The following is a 16304-nucleotide window of genomic DNA, read 5'->3' as shown; positions in this document are numbered from 1 at the left end:
CACGGTGCCTAATGCTCCAAAGAATGACCAAAAATCAAGATCAATCCCTTTAACTACATGTATTTCACCCCCAATGTATTTCAATCCCCTAATCTTTTTGAACCTACCCATATGATGAAAAGTGACATTGAACCTCATTTCCAACCCTACATTTTAAATCAAGACAGAAACTAAAAAAAATACCCTAAATAAACTCAACAAACAACCAAACCAAACATTGCAGAAAATCAAAATGCTTTGACAAACTAACCTAACTTCCAGAAATCGTGATTTCGTAGATGAAACTACTATCTTCCAACGCCTTCTTCGTTCTCTAAATTCCTCTTCCTAGCTTTCGATAATCTTGCACAAATCAATAGTCCCTTTTGTCAACACAACAATGCCATTCTCCATTCATTCTCAAATGCACGCGCAATTTCTTTCGTCAAAAGACCAATCCTTTTCATCCTCACCAAATGGCCATTCTTTATAATTACAAGAAAACCTATTAATTATGCTACTGCACTTTAACTCAACTCACATGCAAAAAAAGAAATTTTGATGTTTTATTTACTACATGTCAATCAAACACTAGACAATGCCTAGAACGAAATCCTAACATGGCACTCTATTAGCCACATGAAAAAAAAAATTAACATCGTTGCTAAAGGAGGACTAAATCCACGAGTTTTATTACGAGAGAGACATAGATACATCAAACTTTGAAAGAGGGACAAAAACCAAAATCATTCAATACTTTAAGGACCAAAAACATAATTAACCTAAAAGATAACACAATTGAAGTCTTAAAGCAAACTTCTAAGAGGTTGAAGACATTGACAATGGAAATGTATTACTCATAAGAAATCGCCAAAATTCTAACTTGAATCGTAAATTTACAAGAAAACCTATTAATTCTGCTACTGCACTTTAACTCAACTCATGTGCAAAAAAAAAACATTATGATGTTTTATTTACAACATGTTAATCAAACATTAGACAATGCCTAAAACAGAATCCAAAATTGGAACTCTGTTAGCCACATGAAAAAAAAAATTAACATCATTGTTAAAGGATGACTAAATCCACGAGTTTTATCACGAGAGACATAGATAAATCAAACTTTGAAAAAGGGACACAAACCAAAATCATTCAATACTTTAGGAATAAAAACATAATTAACCTAAAAGAAAACACAATTGAAGTCCTAAAACAAACTCCTAAGAGGTTGAAGACATTGACATCAGATATGTATTACTCGTAAGAAATTGTCAAAATTCTAACTTGAATTGTAAATTCTACACCCTTTCTTACAAAAAAAAAGCTTTTCTTTCTTCACCCAATAATTTCCCACGCTTTCCAATTTTTTTAAAACGACCATATTATACTTGTCTATTATGTATGGGTAAGCTTTTCTTTTTAGATTTCGTTATGCATAAATCATTTGAAGAGAATAGTTCGAAATATATTTGTAGAGATTTTGTATCGTTACAGATTAAATCTTTTTTTTAAAATATATTATATTCTAAATAATAGCATACATAGATATAATACAAGTATCAAAAATTCAGGTAGTGTTACGTTGTTGCAATTTTGAATTGTGAACTTTGAATGAATTTTTACCAATTCCGGATAACGAAATTTGTTAGCTATAGGTTATAAGTAATGGAAAAATGTTATATTTAGCAAAGCTGTGATTTCTGTACATAAGAAATTATGAACATTATGACATAAAACATTGACTCACATCTGAATAATAATCAATACAACATAAAATAACAAAATGGAAATTCCATTAAGCAGTTTCAGAAGACTGTTAGTTATGTGAAATGATACAAAATAATTAGCCCTTTCTGTTTCTAACAATTGGTCTATGTTTCCTTTGGTTTCTTCTTCTCAAAGCAAAACACATTTATTTGTATCAATAAATACCAACATTTTCAATTTGAAAAATAATAATACAAATACATTTAAATTAGTTCAAACAGCACACGTCACATATATCATTGCCACGTAATGGTATTTTGCCGACTTGTACTATTCACCATTAATTATTTTAACGCTATTAGGGAAAATGACTCAATTGAACAAAGTTGACGAATATTATGATCAAATTGAACAAAAAAAAATTAAAAGAACTTAACAAATATATGGAAAAAATTAGATATTAAACCTTTAAAATAATTAGAAGTAAGGTTATATTTACTTGTTAAAAAAGTCTGGGTGGTGTAGTTGGTTATCACGCTAGTCTCACACACTAGAGGTCCCCGGTTCGAACCCGGGCTCAGACATTTGCTTCTTTTTTCACTTTTAATATTAGTGAAAATTTATGAAACTAACTTTTTCTTTTTTTGATATAAAGGACATTCAAATTTTGTTTAAGAAAGTAGATTGAAAAATGCTCATTTTTTCAACTCCAATAACAACACTAAATGTCATACATGTTTCACAAGTTCAATAACAATGCTATTGTCAAGCAAGTTTCACAAGTTAAACAATGAGTGAAACAAAAAAAGAACAGAAACAACTCAATAAGAGTAGGTGGGGAAGCAATACCGACAACAAAATACGCAAAATAGAAGACAAAGTGGGATAAAGAAGTCTATAAAAAATTACTCAACTAACAACAAGGACATTAATCAATTCATCAAAATCTAATAGCAACAAAACACACTTCACCACCGAACCCTTAAAAGAAAACGAAATAACATGATGAAATTGAAACTCACCTCTTTGATGCTTAACTTCGTCTCTCGTCACAAGAACTCGCCAAATATTTGTGAACGATGAGGAATTCCACCACCTTCAGCTCACCCAGTTGCTTTCTTCCGGAACCAAAATGCCTCAATCTCGCACTCATGTATGAAACGCTAAACGCACCAAACATTAGAAATAATTTCTCACATTTTCAATTTCAAAAATAATAATACAAATACATTTAAATTAGTTCAAATAACACACGTCACATATATCATTGCCACGTAACGGTATTTTGCCGACCTGTACTATTCACCGTTAATTATTTTAACGCTATTAGGGAAAATGACTCAATTGAACAAAGTTGACGAATATTATGATCAAATTGAACAAAAAAAAATATTAAAAGAACTTAACAAATATATGGAAAAAATTAGATATTAAACCTTTAAAATAATTAGAAGTAAGGTTATAATTACTTGTTAAAAAGGTCTGGGTGGTGTAGTTGGTTATCACGCTAGTCTCACACACTAGAGGTCCCCGGTTCAAACCCGGGCTCAGACATTTGCTTCTTTTTTCACTTAATATTAGTGAAAATTTATGAAACTAAATTTTTCTTTTTTTGATATAAAGGACATTCAAATTCTGTTTAAGAAAGTAGATTGAAAAAAGCTCATTTTTTCAACTCCAATAACAACACTAAATGTCATACATGTTTCACAAGTTCAATAACAATGCTATTGTCAAGCAAGTTTCACAAGTTAAACAATGAGTGAAACAAAAAAGAACAGAAACAACTCAATGAGAGCAGGTGGGGAAGCAATACCGGCAACAAAATACGCAAAATAGAAGACAGAGTGGGATAAAGAAGTCTATAAAAAATTACTCAACTAACAACAAGGACATTAATCATTTCATCAAAATCTAATAGCAACAGAACACATCACCACCGAACCCTTAAAAGAAAACGAAATAACATGATGAAATTGAAACTCACCTCTTTGATGCTTAACTTCGTCTCTCGTCACCAGAACTCGCCAAATATTTGTAAACGATGACGAATTCCACCACCTTCAGCTCACCCAGTTGCTTTCTTCTGGAACCAAAATGCCTCAATCTCGCACTCGCGTATGAAACGCTAAATGCACCAAACATTAGAAAAAATTTCTCACATTTTCATTTTGAAAAATAATAATACAAATACATTTAAATTAGTTCAAACAGCACACGTCACATATATCATTGCCACGTAATGGTATTTTGCCGACATGTACTATTCACCGTTAATTATTTTAACGCTATTAGGGAAAATGACTCAATTGAACAAAGTTGATGAATATTATGATCAAATTGAACAAAAAAATATATTAAAAGAACTTAACAAATATATGGAAAAAATTAGATATTAAACCTTTAAAATAATTAGAAGTAAGGTTATATTTTCTTGTTAAAAAGGTCTGGGTGGTGTAGTTGGTTATCACGCTAGTCTCACACACTAGAGGTCCCCGGTTCGAACCCGGGCTCAGACATTTGCTTCTTTTTTCACTTTTAATATTAGTGAAATTTTATGAAACTAACTTTTTCTTTCTTTTATATATAGGACATTCAAATTCTTTTTGAAAAAGTAGATTGAAAAATGCTCATTTTTTCAACTCCAATAACAACACTAAATGTCATACATGTTTCACATGTTCAATAACAATAATATTGTCAAGCAAGTTTCAATGCGAAGGGAGCACTGGTCTTCACATTTATTTTTTTCACACACATAAATCAATATATAAATAAAAATACTTTTTAATATATTTTTTCAAAATTTATCACTTTTATAAATATAAATTTTATCATCTTCATTTATATCGTTGGGTGGATTTAGAGAACAATCTTTATTTATATCGTTGGGTGGATGTAGAGAACATTCTCACTAAGTTTCTAGCAGAATTTGCTCAAACGAAAATACTCTTTTCCAGTTTTCCATGCGTCTCATGACATGTTTGGTTTAATAAAGAAGGATTCTTTTGGTAGTAGTACGTTCCACAATATACAAAATTATCACCATGATTTTTTTTATAATGTATTTCATTTTTTGTCTTGTAGCTTGATTGATTCGGTAAAAAATAAAAATATAATATAAATAATTTAAGAGACATTTAATATCTAATTATATTTATATTTGTTAACATCCTATCTCACTAAACAACTAAAACAATTATAAAAATAATATACAAAAATAATATATAAAATTATATATATTAAGGTTTTTAATAATGGTGAAAAGATAATATTTTGAGAAACAACAACAAAACAAAAATTGGAATCCCATGATCGTAAGATGAACTTATTATGTACAAAAGTTAATATAATTAAATATAGATACTTAAAATCTAAGAATATGCGGGAGATTACTTTAAAAGGTTGTTTTCTCATAAAATTTACAGTTAAATATGTTTTCTCTCTTAACTTTTAAGTGAAAATTAGAATTAGTTCATTTTTAAAACTTTAACCCAATTCAATCCCCAATTTTAGAAATGTACGGATAATTCTTTCGACCAAAGTTTGTTAAGTTTATTTGACATTTTAAATGTGTTTCATAATAGTTTCTTAGTTAATATTGAAGTGAAAATGTGTCAAACAGTATAAATAACTCAAATGATATCATAAAATGCACTTGAAACCTCAAATAAATCAAAATTTTATTAAAATAATTAAATTCATGCATTTCTAAAATTGGGAAACTAAATGAAGTCAACGTTTTAAAAAGAAACTAATTCCAACTTTCCCTGAAGATCAAGGATCAAGGGACCAAAAACATAACCCTAAATTTTATTTATCATGCAAATTTAGTTTTGTCTATTCATGATGAAATTATTAAATTTGATTTGGATAAATTTATTCATATACACTTCTACGACACGAGAAAAAAAATGAAAATGAATAATTTTTTGTATAAATTAAAAAAAAAGATTTTGAAAAAATTATGACTCCTTCTTTAAATTAACTCATATTTAATAGCTAATTTTTTTTATAAAAAAATAAAATTATATTTATTTTATCCTCACAAAGAAAAACAGCTTAAAGTATTTATTATTCTTCATTGTTCTAAGTGTAAAATCATCATCATTATTATTACTAGCAAATCTCATTTAAACTGATATCTAAATACTTTGAGATGTTGTATGCACTTTGAAAGTTAATAATATGTACAAATAATTTTATTTTTTTTTTAGTTTTTAGGGTTATAGTCAATGTTTACAACTAAATTCCTCGGTCATTAAAAGAGTAATAGTTAAATAGTTACTCGTACAAAACTTAAATGATATTTACGTACCTATTAATAAATTAGTGCTAAATATGAGTCTCAATTATTATCAATTGGAGTAGTTACCCAAATATTATTTCTAAACCAAAATATTTTGTTAATTCAATTTTTTTAAATATTTAAATAGTTTTTGTTTTTGTTTTCAATTAAACTATTTCGTTAAAAGGTATGAATAAATTAAAATTTTTGATTAAAGTATGTTTCTAATTATTTTTATTTTACTCTAAAATGGTTCATATAACACTAATATCTTACTCTATTTCTCCGAAAATTGAATAGATTCAAAGATAGTCATTTCTCACATTGCCTCAAAAGAGTTATACCTATATAATACAAAATCAGAAAATCTCACTTCCATCAAGTATGACATGGTAAATTCTATATTTGTAATATCAATCACTAAAACTTAAAAGATAAAATCTTCATCAACTTTCACAACTAGACATCTTCCTCTATATGAGTAGGAGACTAATAAAGTTAATATAATCTCTTCATGAAACCACTTCTCAATATACCACCTAATATCACATCAATGTAGTACTCTCTTCCTAAAAGTTGCATTCAGATCATAACTCACATATCACATTGTCATATAATCTTAAATTATCACATCACATCATGTCATACATTCATACATATGTATCTTAGTTCAATCCAAATCAATCTAGAAAACAAAGGTGTATTGAATAAAATCCAAAGTGGAAATAGTAGACACCAATTTGATAAAAAAAAAACAAAAAGTTCAAATTAAAACAATAGGGTGTAAAGAGAAAATGGGAAGAACCATACCCATATCCAGATTTTCCTTATTATTTTTTATTACTTGTTTTTTATTTTATTTTTATATTTCTTATGCATTTTTTATTTTTCTTTTATTTCATTCTCTTTCTCCTTTCCCAAGACGCTATTTTCCTTCTTCCTCTCCATAGCGCTATTTTCTTAAACATACATTAACAATAATTTTTTTCAAATTAATTTTATTTCAGTTCTCTATATCTTTCCGAGTCTTAAAAGTATATTAAATATAATTTTAGTTTTTGTTGAATTTGTCTTTCAGATTTTAATTTGAAAGTTTAATTAGTTTTCAAACTTTAACACAAATATTTTAATTTATTTTTTTATAAACGTGATAGTTAATAATCATTATTTAAATATTTTAACTCTATTGATATTTTTCTATCAAATCACAGTATACACAATTACAAATATTTAACATTATGAGATGGGTGATGTAAATAGTTATCACGCTAATCTTACACATTAGTGTCCCTGATTTGAGACTTATTGGGTTTAGGCAATCTCACCCACATATATTCAATGTTAAAAGATTTTAAAACAATTTCACACATGCTTGTTAAGAGCAATTCTCCTAAACCTAGTTATCATGCTAATCTTACGCTTTGAAATTTGAAATCTCACACTCGTAGACTTTTAACCAAAGATTTTTTTTTATTTGCTAGTTGGATCTCTATAGATTCCCAACCGATTTTAAATGAAATTCTGAAGAGCCTTTTACAAGTCGAAAGCTTTTAAAAAGAATTTCACAAATGAAGCATTTTTTCATGTTAAGAGCCAGCTCTCTTAAGTCTTACATTATGTCCCAAATACTCTTTGCATTTATTACTCACGCACCAAATTGTACCACTGAAAAGTTATGATAAGTCAATCGCAAAATACATGAGCAACCGTTTTGCACCAAAATGTATCCCTGACTTTTGGACCTACTTATTTAGTATTACACATGATTCAAACAGTAGATGAAGTTGAGTAAACTGTTTTAGCATGATTTGTCATTAGAGAGTGCTATCAAACCTGAAAGAAAATTATAGGGAACAATTTCTATATACAAGCCATAAATGCTAAATAGAAGTGAGTCTGAAGGTCAACTAAAGTAAATAATTGAGTAGAATAGAAAAATGATAAATAATTATACGTAAAATAAAAATAAAGAATATATTGCAGTAAAAGTTTGAGTTGAATCCTAAAGAGAAGATAACAATTTTTTTTCTGCAGTTATTTATGTGACAAGAATATAGGATAACCTAATAACAAATGTGAATAAAATGAAAGTAGATCGAAACTAAGAAGATATTTTTATTGAGAGATCAATTGTGTAAAAAATAGTGTCAGTTTTGGCATTTTTTTATTGACTTGATGTATGTTGAGCTGATGAACTGTAAATTGATCGCCACTTCTTTTATTGACACTTGTTTATTAGAGAGAATTGCAACATGTATCAACTGGAGTTTATGTTTATAAAAAGATCAAATAAGAACTGGAGCAATAACCAATACTTATAAAATTTTTGATAGTATTTGAAAACAAAAATTTATTTGGTATTATCTGACATAAAGTTCTAACCAATTTGTGTGGCATGCATCTCTATTGAAGATATGTGGCATGCATCCACTGACGGATCTTGATCAAAAGTTTTGGAGGGATCAGAATAATATAATTTTTTTATCATTTGATTGGACCATTAGTATAACACTTTAAAAAATGACTCTTCTATAAAACAATTGGATCTAGATTGGATTATTAGTATGATACTTTAAATACTTTAAAAGATGTGAAGAATATAATTTAACTTGTTTTCATCTTCACATCTTCACGTGTAGCTTCTTCCCTTTTACTACTTCTACAAAATAAATTCATTATTCTATTCTTCATCAATATATATATTTTTAAATATATTAAAAAATAATTTATCATAATCTAATAAAATATTGAGAAACATAAGTATTAGAAGAAAAATATAATATAATCAAGTCACAATTAAAAATCGGTTATAAAAAACACATAATATATTATTTTTTTTCTTCTATAATCATAGAAGGTAAGTATACAAAAGGCTCATGAGATAAAAAATAATTTTTATAACTATTAAACTAATATTTCATCATCAAGTAAGACAAGAGAGAGTTACATTTTTTTCTTCGAGAAGTAAAGGAAACAGGTGAGAAATGAGAAAAAACATAATGAGTACGTGTCTAACTTTATTTTTCTTCAAAACAAAAAACATATGATAGATGTGTACAATTTTGTCAAAATTTAAAAAGACAATGACAGAAGAAAATAAAAAATATTTTAATAAATATTTGGTTTAATTACTCTTTTGGTTATTGTTTCAAAAAATATAAGTTGATCTTCCAGATCTTTTAGTTTCAATTTAGCGGCAATTTGATATTTTTAGACGAAAACAGATAACTAATTAAACCTAAATATTTTTTTTATTTTTTATTATTTTAGATTTTAGATTCTATTATTTATTAACATTAAATGTTTTATTTTATAAAAGAAATAAAGAAAACCAATTTAATTATCATCAATTTCTAAAATATACTATTTAAAATTTTAAATATTTTAAAAATTTTAAAAATTAAAAAAATAGATATATAATTTTGAAAGAAATAAAAAATATTGGGGGGCCTAGCCCTCCCCGCTCCTATGATGCTCTGCCCCTGCATGCATCTCTATTGAAGATGGCAGAAGGATGATGATACCTGTTGGTCTCAGAATGCTAGTTCTTGGTCTACTTCACTCTGAACATGAGCAGTTGTAGGAAAACGAAATCCTGCTAGGGCATGTTATATTGAAGAACAAAAAGAATAAAAAATCTTGAAGTACAAACCTAATTGCAAAAATACAAAAGAAAAATCATAAAGTAGAAGTAGAGGAAGAAATCAATCACGATGGGTTGAGTGTGTGTCTGGATAACAACAAAAAAACTTAAACAAAAAAAGAAGAGGAGAAGAAGATAGATGATAAATGAGGAAGACAAAAGAAGATGAAACGTTTTATTTTATAAGAGGAGTATATAAACATAATAAAAAATCTTGGAAGTGTAAACCTAATTGCAAAAATAAAATGTCATAGAATAAAAAGAGAAGAAGAAATCGGCATTGAGTATTTGATTGGGAAACAAAAAGAAAAAAGAATAAATAAAGAAGAAGAAAAGATCACACTGTACAATGAAAGAAAATCGAAGTTGCATGAGGAAGACTAAAGAAGATGAAACGTTTTGTAAGGAATACACAAACATCATAAAAACTCTTGAAGTGCAAACCTAATTGCGAAAATACAAAATAATAATAGTGTAAGAGTGAAGAAGAAATCATGATGCGTTGAATGTGTGCCTATGTAACAAAAAAAGCTTAAACAAAGAAGAAGAAAATATTAGAGTGTATTATGAAAGAAAACTGAAGATTGAAGATGCATGAGGAAGACGAAAAAGATGAAACATTTTGTAAGAGGACAATAAAAACATAATAAAATATATGCAAACCTAATTGCGAAAAAAAAAAAACATAGAATAGATAAGAGAGGAAGAAATGAATAACGATGCCTTGACTGTGTGCTTAGGTAACAAAAAGAAAGAAGAAAAACTTTCCTAAAGACGGTGTGAATCACGACACAACTAGAGATGTCAAAAATATATGTACCCGTGGGTATCCGCGGATAAAACTCGCAATGGGTAGGAAACGAATATTAAAAATAGATACCCGCTACCCACGGGTGCGGGTATTTTTGAGACCCGCATGTTAACGGGGCGGGTACGAGTATCATAGTATCCGTACCCGTGGATACCCGTACCCGCTAAACTTTAATTCACAAAAATACCCTTATATTATATATATATATATATATATATATATATATATATATATATATATATATATATATATTAGTAAAAAACATTATGATATAATATTTTCTAAGCTGCACATCTTATCTTCTTCTGTTTTCATTCTTTCAGCTTTAAGTATTGGTACGTTGTCTTCTTCCAAGTACACCTCCCAGCTTTAAGTATTGGTACGTTGTCTTCTTCCAAGTACACCTCCCCTTAACATTCTTCTCTTTTTTTCCTTTGAAATTGGGCATATACATCCAGCCCTATATAGACAGTGACGTTTATGGTATGCTTGTTGTCAAATGATAGAATCAAAATAAGAATACTTGACACGTGGCAGTTGGGGTTTATTATTTGATTATTTTTTAGAAATCAATCGGAGAAAGTGAACTTGTTGATCAAAACATTAATTAAAGAATTTCATTGTGTTGGACGTCATTTTATATTTATTTTTATAATTATTTGGACGTGTATGGACTTGAGTTTGTTTTAACTTTATTTAAAATTAATGACAGTGATGTATTTTATTTTATTTTATTTGAATTTATGATTAAATATTTATTTTTTAAATAATTTTATAAATATCCACGGATACCCGTGGATATCCGCGGATATGAAAAAAATAGACAAATACCCGTAACGGATACCCAACAGATATAACTACAAATATAGGACGAATATTTATCCAACAAGTAAAATATAGAAAAGATACTACCCATACCCTACCCGCCCTGTATCATACAGGTCCTTTCTGTTTCTGACAATTGGTCTATGTTTCCTTTGGTTTCTTCTTCTCAAAGCAAAACACATTTATTTGTATCAATAAATACCAACATTATACACTGTCAGTATGCGTATATTTTCAAACATGAGGCATTTAAGTATGTCAAATCAGGAATGTACTTTCTCTTTCTCCTGCTGTATTGCAAATTCTTTTTATTTGTTCAACCCCAGCTACAGATTGTTCAACTTTCTTTTTACAATTATTATATGCACAATTATCTATATTATCTGTGGATGAATTAATGTATCCTTTGAATTCAATATTTTTATTCCATGGCCTTATTGGTCATAATTCAATCCCCATGCACCTTTCGGATCAATCCACAGAATAACTTTCGGATTAGAATATTCAAAACATAATTTCTAATTACCTAATCAGAATTAACTACCATATTTATAATAATGAATTTCACTGTTTAGAATATAATATATAATTTATAACATAAAACCTTTAAACTATATTCCCTATGAATTTCAAATAATAAAATCCAGAATAAAAAGCTAACATGTATAACGGAGACAAAGAACACTGATATTTTTCAAAAACTAGGAAACATTATGAAATTATGGAGGTGGACGAGTACGGTCATAGGTGAAAGAGAAAATATTAACAGTGCAATCTTCTGAATGGACAGCCTAAACAATATTTAACTTCTTTTGAAAGAAACCCCTAGCGTGATCTCTCCTAGTTTCATAAACAGCTGCTAGACACCACTCAAATAACAAGAAGACTTTTTTTTATCTATATGAGTTCATGAAAATAACCTTTTAAGATACTTTCGAGAGGCCAACCAATAGACAATGCAATCAAACTTGATCATTCTTAAACTTAGATTTTAAATAATTAAATGAAGGAAATAAAACAACATCATAACATTTACAAACTTTAGAAGTAATGTCACAAAAGAAATTATATGACAACCAGCAGACTTGGATCCTTGAGTTGTTGAATAAAATACTACATGGTCATGCTAGAACGAGACAGTTCTTTATCAATATAAAATACATTTTATTATTAAATTCACACAACAATTGGTTTAAAACCAGCATCTGAAAACACATCACTGATCGAGGTAGTTATAAACTACTAAAGACATGAATGCAAAGCATTCGATTGTTCAGAGATGAAACTATAAAATACAATAGAAGGACTTAGGTGCCACTCAGGGAGCTTCATAGTACTCTTAGGATTTAGGAATTAAGTCCATTGACAATGCAAGAAAATAACAACAATAATACCTACACGTTGCAACAAGTAGAAAAACATCTTTGTTAATTTTCTTCCCTGTGCTATTGTCCTTTTCACATTAATAAAAATATTAAATGTCTGCTACCAGCTCTTCATTCATCTATGACCCACAAAAGAAATTATTAAACAAATAAAATAGATTGCGTGGAATTTGTGCATTTACTCTGTTCGGATTCAATTGACAGGCATGGAGTAGTGTCCCAAGTTGAAGTATGAGATTCCAATGTGGGGTTTACAACGCCTGGAGCTCTGCAACTACAATAGTTAGCTTTTGTGGTAATATTCTCACCAGGTTTTAAGTGACACAGGTGACTTTGACAATCAGTGTTTGCCCAATTCTAGTCAAAGGAGGGAGTCAAGGCTATGTGTGTGCATAGAACATGATACGATGTTAGGATTCAATTACAAGGTATCAGATTGAAGTCTTACGTAGGACCTATTGGATTCCGAAAGGCCTAGAGCTTCAACCACAACGGATAACGTTCGTGGTGAGGTTCTGCCAAGATTCAAATCACTTGGTATCAAAGCCTTGGCGAGCATTGTGGTGGTGAGACCAACACTGTAGTGTTGGCCAAGACTAGTGAAAGGACTAGTGCATAGTCCAGCCTGTGTGGGCATCAAGACTCATGAGTGGTGGAATGTCAAGATTCAATTCTAAGGTACTAGACTTGAGTCCAACATCCATAAGTATGAAATCCCAATTTGGGGTTTATAAAAGCCTTGTTTTCTCCACCTACAATAGTTAGACTTTGCAGGGTGATTCTCTATGGTTCTTATTAATCAGTATCAGAGCCTTCCACCACGTCTCTCAACTTTACGAGCAATGCAGTGGTGACCAGTCATTGCAGCGTTCGCCTGATACTAGTCAAAGGACTCCTGCATAGCCAACTCGTATTGGATTTGAGTCCCACAACGGATGTGTAAGATTCTAATGTGGGGTTCATAAGGTCTTGAGCTCCAACTACAATAGCTAGTTTTTGTGGAGTGATTCTCAGAAGGTTCTTATCACATTCCTTTATACAAACAATAATTCTAAGTAGAATTGAGTTTGACATGATATGATCTCCAACATAAAAGCATTAGGTTTGAGATTTCTAATCCATGCAGAAGGCTATAGAAGTATATACAATTTTTTACTTGAAGAACAAACAACAATTGAATAGACAATGATGCTGCTCATTGAATATGACTAAGAAAGGCAAACATTTGAAGAAAAATTACAAGCATACATGCCTAGAGGTACTTATTTTATCTTGCCACCTCCATCCTATGCATTGCACAATCAGCAGGAATTAAATATTATATTCTATAATATGCAGATTAGTTTTATTCAGTCTCAACTTTAGGAGCAGTTTCCTTCAATGCAAGCTTTCGTTTATTTTGAATTTGGTGGACAAATTCAGAAACTAATACATGTAACTTCACAGTAGGCTTACGATTAGAAGGGATAGCATTCCCTAACCCTGCCCTTCTTAATGCACGAGCTAGACACCTTTCACCGAATTGATGATGAGTAGGGCATGCAGGAGGAACCATGGTTTTCAGTACTGGCTTATTACAAAATGAAGGCCCTGTTGGCAAACTAAATAAAGAAAATATTTGTGTCAGTAAAGTTGTCTGCTCCAGATATTGGTAAGTATTTCAAAGAAAAAAAATGTCAGAAACGTTTCATGCGTGTGGCAAATAATATATATAATTTAATTTCATAATAAAATGAAGGAACATTGCCCTAATAATGACAAAGGGATGGCTTTTGAGAAGGAACCTGACAAGTTTAATTGATTGTCAAAAGCAATAATATATATCAAAAAAAAAAAACAATAAGTCACTGCCTGTCTGCTTGGTTAAGTATGTATCTAGATTTCCATCAAGTAAGACATAACAGGGAAAGAGATAAAACTTTATATTGTTCATAGCAATTTCTACAAGTTTTAAGGAATCAGTCTTTCACAATGGATAATGTTGCTTAATATTTTTCTACTAATTCTGTCCTATTATTGAGAACTATGAACTCTCAAGATCCTTATTCTAGATGATTCAAACACGCAGTACAGAATTTGAATCCATAAAGACATGTTGATCGGTCCAGTGCAATGGGCTGAAAACTCTCAACATGTGAATCAAACTACTTTTTCAGACAGCGAAACCTGACTGGTCTTGAAAAACATTCATTCTTTGTAAACATTAGAAACTTTGATATGACATCAGTAGTCACTAGGTTGCACATTTTTTCTAATAAAGTAGATTTCGAGCACCAAAATGACCTTAGTAAGACGTGGACTCGGTGAAATATTTTGGTTCATAAACCCAGGAACTGTTTGATTTGAGGTAGCCATAACTGAAATAATGTGATGGAAGAGTGAGGCTCTAAAGTGCACGGTGGGTGAAACAAATATGATATAGTGGCTATTTATCTATGAAATTCAATTAGAAAACAAATTTCTCCAAAACAAAACTGAAGCAGAGAAAAAACCCAGAAAATGTAGAATGGTTGGAAAATGCTTGAACCTCGAATCTTGAGCAACTTACCCAAACACCCAATTCTGAAGTTCTACACTATGGTACACGAAATTAAAAATAACCAAGCTTAAACCCTAAACCTGAACCCAATCCCAAAAGCACTCTACAAAGCCAACCTTAGAAGATTAGCAACACCGACTATAATATAACTTTCATCATCTTTTTAACTTTTCACTTCAACATCCATATGTGCATTTTCAATTTGAAAAAAATCAGAAAACAGTTTTGAAAACCTTAAAAAAATAAAATAAAATAAAACTCACTTTTTAGCCACGGCTCTGCATCCATGGTATAGCCTCTGTTTGGAATCGGACAATATATGAGAGTGACAGTATGTCGTCAAAGCCATGGCCTTAGTCTTACAGCCGCTGAAACGACACCGCACGATGTCGTCGGCGCCACCGAGAGCAGGGACGCCGCCGCCGTTTTGATTGTCGATGTCGGTCTCATTGTGACCCTCCTTGAAGGGGCTCTTTCCGTAGGTCCAGCTATAGTCTCTGTACTTCGACCTCATCTCCTCCATTAGGGCCCAATAGTGGGCCCGATAACACCGCCCTAGCTGCTTCACTCGCCGGAGCCGCCGCCTGAGAACCTCCTCCCGAGTCAGAAACCGGGACTTCGCCAGCGCGGCGTCGGCGTCGGCGCCGTCAACTGTTACCGGGCGCAGCGGAGAGGAAGCGGAACCCGACTCGTCCATGGATGTTGCTGAGTCGCCAACTCGAACTGGTGAAACAAGTGACGCGGGTTTAGTGGAGGAACTCGAAGAGTTTGTTACGTTTTTTTTTCTTTTTTTTTTTTCTGTGATGGTTTGATTTTGAATCCTGTTGTTGGGAGAAACAACTTTCACTTTGCCACTGCAAGAGTGCCAGCTATCAAATGCGACAGACACAAGAGAACAAGTTAGGAGTGTCAGGACAGAAAATTCACAAATTTGATTTGATTCCTAGTGACTCAACCTGGGTTCGATTTTTTTTGTTTTTTTTTTCTTTCATTTATTTTTTCTGAATTTGTTTGAATACAGATTGAATTTTATAAATCATTGAGCCTAATCCGTTGATACATTGATAACACATTTAATTTATTAGAATTATTATATGGTAAATTTTGAAAATAAAAAAATAGTTTTA

At 30.5% G+C, this 16304-nt stretch overlaps 1 protein-coding gene and 3 non-coding genes across 4 annotated transcripts; 3 read left to right on the top strand and 1 right to left on the bottom strand.

Moving 5' to 3' along the window:
• Positions 1-2196: 2196 nt before the first annotated feature.
• TRNAV-CAC (transfer RNA valine (anticodon CAC)) lies at positions 2197-2270 on the top strand. Its single transcript has one exon. It is a non-coding gene; the product is annotated as a tRNA-Val (tRNA).
• Positions 2271-3166: 896 nt separating this feature from the next.
• On the top strand, positions 3167-3240 carry TRNAV-CAC (transfer RNA valine (anticodon CAC)). The gene has a single exon. It is a non-coding gene; the product is annotated as a tRNA-Val (tRNA).
• Positions 3241-4131: 891 nt separating this feature from the next.
• Positions 4132-4205, top strand: TRNAV-CAC (transfer RNA valine (anticodon CAC)). Its single transcript has one exon. It is a non-coding gene; the product is annotated as a tRNA-Val (tRNA).
• Positions 4206-13769: 9564 nt separating this feature from the next.
• On the bottom strand, positions 13770-16078 carry LOC114181443 (uncharacterized). Its single transcript, XM_028067905.2, has 2 exons — positions 15441-16078; positions 13770-14239 (listed from the first exon to the last, which is right to left on the bottom strand). The coding sequence occupies exons 1-2, from the start codon at positions 15872-15874 to the stop codon at positions 13984-13986; spliced, it is 690 nt and encodes a 229-aa protein (XP_027923706.1). The 5' UTR covers positions 15875-16078; the 3' UTR covers positions 13770-13983.
• Positions 16079-16304: the final 226 nt, after the last annotated feature.

Source organism: Vigna unguiculata, chromosome 4, assembly GCF_037176805.1.
Source record: "Vigna unguiculata cultivar grain cowpea cultivar isolate G323 ecotype 2 chromosome 4, ASM3717680v1, whole genome shotgun sequence".
Classification (NCBI taxonomy): domain Eukaryota; kingdom Viridiplantae; phylum Streptophyta; class Magnoliopsida; order Fabales; family Fabaceae; genus Vigna; species Vigna unguiculata.
This window is presented reverse-complemented; position numbering and strand designations above follow the sequence as displayed.

Excerpts from the sequence above, each read along its gene's own strand:
- LOC114181443 (XM_028067905.2), bottom strand. The coding sequence starts at position 15,874 with ATGGACGAGTCGGGTTCCGCTTCCTCTCCGCTGCGCCCGGTAACAGTT. Across the intron at positions 14,240-15,440 it reads TGCAGAGCCGTGGCTAAAAA|TTTGCCAACAGGGCCTTCAT; the intron begins GTGAGTTTTATT and ends TTCTTTATTTAG.